General features: G+C 40.7%; 1 protein-coding gene across 2 annotated transcripts; it reads left to right on the forward strand.

Moving 5' to 3' along the window:
• The first annotated feature begins 925 nt into the window (after positions 1 to 925).
• Positions 926 to 7,336, forward strand: LOC139658789 (gamma-crystallin M3-like). 2 transcript variants are annotated; one of them, XM_071536959.1, is made up of 2 exons: positions 926 to 935; positions 6,780 to 7,336. In XM_071536959.1, the coding sequence occupies exons 1-2, from the start codon at positions 926 to 928 to the stop codon at positions 7,334 to 7,336; spliced, it is 567 nt and encodes a 188-aa protein (XP_071393060.1). The 2 variants fall into 2 exon arrangements, with proteins under 2 accessions (XP_071393060.1, XP_071393061.1); XM_071536960.1 differs by lacking the exon at positions 926 to 935 and having other exon boundaries at positions 6,776 to 7,336.
• The last annotated feature ends 724 nt before the right edge of the window (positions 7,337 to 8,060 follow it).

The following is an 8,060-nucleotide window of genomic DNA, read 5'->3' on the forward strand; positions in this document are numbered from 1 at the left end:
GACCAATCTCCAGCAGGGTTTCTGTCTGAAACTACCCAGGCTCATGTTAGGCCAGGGTTACAATTTTGGGCCCAAATATTATGCAGGATAACAGTCCAATAACGGTAGGAACTAGATGCTGGCCTAATGGATCTATGCTGAGCATCTATTCTATATCTTCATAAATAAAATGAGAAATTCTCAACTTGAAATACCTTTATAGAAGCATTTATTTAGTATTTATTACCTCCACCAAGGAGGTTATGTTTTCGGTGCCGTTTGTTTGTTTGTCTGTTTGTTTGTCTGTCAGCAGGATTACGGAAAAACTACTGGCCCGATGTTCATGAAACTTCATGGAAGGTTGTAGCATGGGCCAAGGAAGAACCCATTAAATTTTGGAGCGGATCCTGATCCGACTCACGAACAAGCAATAATAGCACGAACCTTGGCGGAGGTCTGAGCTCTCCGAATGCCCTTCTAGTTTGAATATAAAATATGATATAAAACATTCATGCTACTTGAGGAAGAGCCTTGAAAGGTGTTGCATAGCTGCATGTATATAAGCCTCTTTTGTGTTCATCCTATGCTCACTTATCCGCTTTAATAAATGTGCAATGATAAACGTACTTTTTGCATTCAAGGTACTTCCTATCGGTATATTTTTTTCATATAAAATATGATAAAAGCAAATGTGTTCTTGAGTACTTTTCAGTGACTCTCTTTCAAGTTGTGTTTGTGGCTAAAGTGATTATGAAAGTGCACAAAGGGCCATTTAAAGGAAGTGCCTTTACTGTATCCAAGTTCCCTTTTTTCATCTTCAGAGATTGCACACCAGTGCGTAGTCAAGACACTTACAGACAACTTACAATAACATACACAATCACTCAGTAAAGCCCCTTTTACTAAGCTTCTAATTATGCATCCACAAGAGCGCATGCAAACAAACATGAACACCAGTGCTCCTTTCTGTTTCTCATTTCTGTTTCTCCTTTCTCCTTTCAATATCCTGCAGTAAAATCCCCAGACAGTGAAGAGTTTCTGTATAGCTCAACAGGTGTTCAATAGAGTTTATAGTGGGGGATGAAGTAGACTTTCCTCTTTAGTGAGTATCAGCATGTAACTGCTGGGGCTGGTTGGTTAGTCTCCAGCTGGGTGCGATGTAATGAGCGGCACTTACAAGCAATGACAAGTTAACATCAAGTCTCCTGCAGCCACTCCTGCACTCAGTTTAACTTGAGAGACTTTAAACATGTGATTCAGGCAAGTCCCCAAGCTGACAACCTCTTATCACAGCACAGCTAAACAGTGAACCGATCCTGTATCGACAGCTGTGGTTCTTTTTGGCTCACGGCCTCAAAAAACACACACGCTGTTTCACTTGACCACTTTTCAGGGGAATCTTGTGTAAAATATATGCAATCTTTAAGGGTTGTTTGTTTTGTGTTTGTTTTTTGGGGCAACATCTTCAGCAGTCATAACTGTGGTGTTTCTGCACTGCACTTCCCAGAGATCACCTGTCAATCAAACAGTGTGGGGCGGGACTGCAACGTCTTTCTCCTTGATGATTTTCTCCGGGAAAGACCTACCAGACACCAAATGTCAGCAAATGTAAAAGCTTTCATGAACTGGATATAGGCTCAATCACTGCTGTGTTATATCAATCAGCATTAGAGAGAAGCAAAATGGACATTTACTTATACGAAAATGTTGCGAATTATTACTTTAAATGAAAAAAAAACACGCTTTTCATAAAGATTATAAACATACTACATGGTGGAAATATCTTTTTCCTGCATTGCTTAAGTGAATTTTCTTGAATGAATCCTTCAGTGAACGCCCAAAGTCATCTTGCAAGCCCAGTTGGAGGTCCTAAATGCTACAATGCTGGGATAATTAAGACGGCACACATCCACCGCAGCGCCCCTTGAGCAAGGCATTCATAATACAAACGCTCATGCTGTGCGGTAGAAACTGCGGTGCCACCAGCCCAGAATATAATGTAAAAATGGTCTAATTATGTAGTAAGTGAGGGTTGTGTGTTAGCTAAATGCCAAATATACAAATTCCATGTTCTGTGACAATCTATTCTTGTGTAAGTCTAATTCTACTTCTACTCACAGTACTGAACCTATAGTATAGAACAAAATAGTTACAGAGGAGTAGGAGCCGAGGCACATTCCCTATAGCAAAATACTGGAATCCCTCTGCTGTAACACCAGGTTCAATGTTCCCCACACCCTGTACTTTCTGTGGACAAATACCACAGTAGATTACGAGGGGTTTGTGCTGACATTTGCTGTTTGTTCAACCCTGAAAACCAACCAGAGCTGCCGTAACTCAGTTTAACTACCATGTTGAGTTAATGGAGTGGCCACACAGCAAACAATCGCTGGCTGTATGATAACATCCACCGTTAGAAAAAAAAATGTTATGGTTCGCTCAGCTGATTGCAACATCGCTGTTTTAACATAAAACCGAGCAAGGGATCGTTATCGGCTTTCGGGGAGTTTCCGTCTTTGTTGAAATACTTTTTTAGAAAACATGATCAGCCTCATTTGCTGCAAGTCCTGCATGACCAAGGGTGTAAAGAGCTTTCATCTCCACTGTCATGGCCGAGGGAGGAAAAGATCTAAGCCACGTACTAAAGAGAACTCTAGCATAGTTAAGCAAACAAAACAAACCGAGTGGTATGTTGAGTGAAGCAATACCATAACCCACAAGAAGTGAAAGCGATATGGTTACAGTTTGCATGGAAAAAGTCTGTTTCAGTCACCCACAACCACTTCTGTATTACTGTCCTGCTGTTTTGTTTTGCCTTTTGTCATTTGTCTTGCATTTTGGATTTACTTTTGGTACGTCACAGGATCATATTACCCCCGTTTCAGCTTCTCTGTACTAGTTGCCTGTAGGTTTTAGAGCTTTTAAGTCTTAGCCACAACACATCCTATGACTGTTTGGCAAGGCCTTTCTTTACTGTCTGATGAACTTAGGCTGCAGGAATCATGTGTCATACTGGCTGTTACAAATCTGAAAAAAGTTTGAAAATGCAATAACTTTAAATTTAACTACTCAAAAAAGTGCTTTTCATATTAGAATGATGTCAACATTACACATCTTTGATCATACATGTATATAAATAGATAAATAGATATAGATATAGATAGATATAGATAGATAGATATAGTCTTTATTGTCCCGCAGGAAATTTGTTTTCACAGCCAGTACATGCGCAGAAACATAGATAACCACACCATACAGATACATACAGATACATAAACACATACCATTCATCCTCTGTCTGTATCCCAGCACATATACATGTATCACATTTCACATTCAAAGGTCAGCGAGGCAGTTTGTTCAGTATATCTATGGCGGAAGGGACAAAACTTCTGCCAAAGAGTCCTGTATCTACGGCCTGACGGCAGTAGTGTGAAATACGGATTAAGGGGGTGATCGGTGTCATTCACTATTGTGAGTGCAATGCGTGTGATGGCTCTGTCATTCATGTCTGAGAGATTGGGTGTAGGGGAGTGGATGATTTTGGAGGCAACATGTGTGATCCTGGTAAGTTTGTTTTTGTTGGAGATGGTCAGCATGGTGTAGAAACAGGGGGAACAGTACAGCAGGATGGATTGGATTATGCTTTTGTAAAGCAACAACAGGAGGTGGGGGGCAACAGAAAGTGCTCTGAGCTTGCGGATGACGTGGAGTCTCTCCTGGGATCGTTTATGGATATCAGTGATGTGTTGATCAAAGCTGAGTTTGTCAAAGTGAGTCCAAAATATTTGAAGAATAGAGGAACATTTTAATTCCTGTAACAATCTTTAACAGACAGATTTATATAATTTGATTGTACCTGTTTTATCTTGTTGTATTTGTTGTATCTTTTTCCATTCATATCTGGTATTTTTAATGATTTTAATATCTAGTTTTTATTTATTATAGTTTCCTTGTCTGTATAACTGATTGTGCACTGACAAGTGTTATAGACATAAGGCTCAGTGTTATTTATTTTTACTTTGAAGGACTGAGATGGTATATTTCTCTCTACTGTAATTCTGTCTTGTATGTGCTGCTAATCCATCCAGAAACCGTATGGATGATGAGTTAGAAAATTGTCAAGACCTAACACACCCAACAAAATTATGCCTTCATTTAACACTGTGACATTTCAACCAAATTTAAATCATTCTATTGGCATGTAATTACATAATGGACCATCAATGTCTAATTACATTACATGTGGAAATTAGATCAGTACCACTCAACTAATATGAAGCAATGCCCTTTTGTAAAATGATTATCGCAGTTGTTATAGGCTACAGGCAGAACATCTTGTCAGTGAGACCACACAACAATATTCAATAAACAACTGTAATTATTAGGATAAATTTGATTTGCAAAATGAACCTCGGCTGACAGATGACTGACTGATATCCTCTTATATTCTTTATCTAAAAGACTAAATCATCCCAGCTAAACGTGTGAAGGTGTTTCCAAATAATAAACCAGTGAAGGATGCACTGCACAGGAAACATAATGCCTTTCTACATGGTGGGGATGGGGATAAGGCAGGAGCTAAAAAAGAGGCCAGATATTAAATTACGAGGGCTAAACTCCAATATAAAAGTAGAATAGGGGAGAAATTTTATAGTAATGACCTAAAGGCAGTGTGGGATGGCATGAAAGCCATGACAGGCCAGGGCAATAAGAGTCAATCACCATTGATGGTTTTGATTCAAATTCAGAGCTTGCAAATGCACCGAATGCTTTTTATTTACGTTTTAATGATGAACATGATTTTACAAATGTGCATAGTGATCTGTTTGATATGTTGAGTGACTGTACTGCCACCTCTCAGCCTACAATCAGTGCCCATTCTGTCAGATTCTGGCAAATTTCTTAAATTTTGTGCGGATCAGTTATGTGATATTTTACTGATCTTTTTAACTCGTCACTTACCCAGCACAAGGTCCCGAAACTGTGGAAGGAGTCTGACTGTTGTACCCATGGCTAAGAAGAAATCCCCAAAAGAGCTCAATGACCTTAGGCCTGTGGCTCTGACCTCACTAGTGATGAAGACTTTTGAGCGATTGGTCAAACAAATCCTGACTGATAAGGTTCAGGGCCTGCTCGACCCGATGCAATTTGCATATCGGGTTAATAGAGGAGTGGATGATGCTACTACTACTTTATTTAATTATCTGTACAAGCATCTTGGGGTACAAAAACTCATGCAAGGCTTTTATTTGTAGATTTCTCCTCAGCTTTTAATACAGTCCAACCACACATTTTAGCTAGTAAAGTACTGTCCACTTTTAATCTTGATGCTGGCATGGTGAAATGGGTAATGTACTTTTTAACATGTAGGCCCCAGGCAGTCGGGGCTAATGATGCCCTATCCCAGAAGTGGTTGTCATCCACAGGCTCACCCCAGGGGTGTGTCCTGTCCCCATTATTGTATATTCTATATACAAATGACTGTAGGAGTAACTATGATGACAGGCATCTCCTGAAGTTCGCAGATGACACTGTTTTAATCAGTCTGCTCCAGGATGGAGAGGACGATCATGGGCCAGTTGTGAAAGACTTTGTAGAGTGGTGTGACTGACAACCACTTCCTGAAGTTAAATGTTCACAAAACTAAAGATATGGCCATCGACTTCAGGAAAACCTCCCACTCAACCTTCCCAACTACAATCAAGGGCTCACTTGTTGAGACGGTTGAGTGCTACAAGTACCTGGGAACAGTGATCGACAAGAACTTGAACCATGACCTCAACACATCTGCAGTCTGCAAAAAGGGCCTGCAGAGACATCACTTTCTGCACAGACTGAACACTTTTAATGTGGACAAGACACTGATGGCTTTATTTTACAAATCCTTTATTGAGTCTATTTTAACCTTTTGTTTAATTTCTTGGTATGGGAACCTTACAGTGCAAAACAAAAATCGTTTGTTCAATATTGTTAAAGTAGCCAGCAAAATAATTGGCACGCAGCAGCTTTCTTTAACAGATATCTATGACAGACAAGTTTTGCGGACAAGGCACGGTCGATCTTGGCCAGCTCTGACCACCCACTCTTGGAGGAATTCGTTCTTCTCCCCTCTGGGCGGAGATACAGGTCCCCCAGGGTAAAAAGCAATAGGTTTAAATTTTCCTTTGTTCCAAGTGCAATAAATGCACTTAATTTGCACTAAACCTTGACTGCACTGCTCAGCAGCACTTTATTAAGGCTACCATACCAATGGTTTGATACTTTTAACAAACAGATACATTTTTTGGTTGTTTGCTGTAACTGTTGTGATTAATGTCCCATGTCCTCTTGTATGTTGTGTTTGTGTTTTTGCCCTCTACTGCAAATCAAATTTCCCCTTGAGGGACAATAAAGATCTGAACTGAACTGAACTAAACTGACAATATTAAGGGATGAGTTGGCAAATTGTTTAGAATGAGAAGACAAAACAAAAGACATTTTTAAGCCTTAGCATGATGTTGTACACTATGCTGCTGTAGGCCTTTGTAGGCGTTACAAAGGTGTTACTGTCCTTTGTTTGTTAACCCTTTCAAAAAGGCTTTGTATGACAGTATTCTGAGAGAAACCGCCTCTCTATGGTCTTTTGGGGGAACCAGCTCTACATGTGGACGACCCTAAATTGCTGGGTCAGGGTGTTTTCACAAAGGGGCCTCTGGTTTTCAGGTATAAATAGGAAGGCTCCGACCAGGTAGGTAGTCAGTCAGCTCCAAGCTCAGTAACATCAGCAGCAGCATCGACTCCGGCGGCAGCACAAGCAGCAACCATGACCTCCACCAACATGAACATGAGCAGGATCGTCTTCTACGAGGACAGGAACTTCCAGGGCCGCTCCTATGAGTGCAGCGGCGACTTCGCCGACATGTCCTCCTACCTGAGCAGGTGCCACTCCTGCAGGGTGGAGAGGGGCTGCTTCATGGTCTACGACCGCACCAACTACATGGGCAACCAGTACTTCATGAGGAGGGGCGAGTACGCCGACTACATGAGCATGTTCGGCATGAGCGACTGCATCAGGTCCTGCCGCATGGTCCCCTGGTACAGAGGCAACTACAGGATGAGGATCTACGAGAGGGAGAACTTCGGTGGCCAGATGTACGAGATGATGGACGACTGTGACAACATCATGGACCGTTACCGCATGTCCAACTGCATGTCCTGCAACGTGATGGACGGCCACTGGCTGATGTACGAGCAGCCCAACTACAGAGGCAGGATGATGTACTTCAGGCCCGGAGAGTACAAGAGCTTCATGAACATGGGATGGAGCGGCATGAGGTTCATGAGCATGAGGCGCATCATGGACTCCTGCTACTAGACGACGACTCATGAGGACTTGTCATTCAACTCATAAATAAAATCTAATTTTCCAGAAAAAAAAATTGTGGTCATTACAATTATTAAGCAGAATGGATGCAAGAGTGGGTGAAAAAGACTGAAAGCCTGATTTTCTGTGAAATCATCTGAACTGCACATCGATGCTTTGAATGATGGCTGGCTGATAAATAGAATAATAATGGCCGACATACGCATTAATACATATGAGGAAATTAACACTAAATGAAGTCTAGTTCATTAAAAAAAATTATGTCGGAGCTAATTCTTTAATCCTGGCTGCCACCAAGCAATCCTCTAAACTCTTGTGCTCTTTCAGTCATATAATTATTTCAAATCCATTCAGCAACACAACAGCAGTATAAATTTGTTATGTCCAACGATGCACTTTCTGCATTTTTTACATAATTATGATGTTTTCATTCCATTAGCCTTGACATCTTGATCTAGGCAAATGGAAATAAGTTTGTCATAAAAATTGTTTGTGAGATTGTAACACTTAACCTAAACAGTATGTACTTTTATATACAAGCTAAGGCTAGAAGCACTAAAACATCAGGGTAGCTGTTTTGTTCCAAAGTAGTCTGTATTTTAATGCCTGCCAATCTCACTTAACAAAACGATCAATTAATCAATCAGCCCCGGGGGCTATTCTAGTCTAGTTTGACTTTGAGAATAAGTTAATAGCTTTTAAACCGGCCAATGAA

The sequence above is a fragment of the Centroberyx affinis genome, unplaced genomic scaffold (genome assembly GCF_046629955.1).
Source record: "Centroberyx affinis isolate AG114_WGS23_722 - 3 ecotype Tasmania unplaced genomic scaffold, CSIRO-AGI_Caff_v1 ptg002965l_1, whole genome shotgun sequence".
In the NCBI taxonomy this organism is placed as follows: domain Eukaryota; kingdom Metazoa; phylum Chordata; class Actinopteri; order Beryciformes; family Berycidae; genus Centroberyx; species Centroberyx affinis.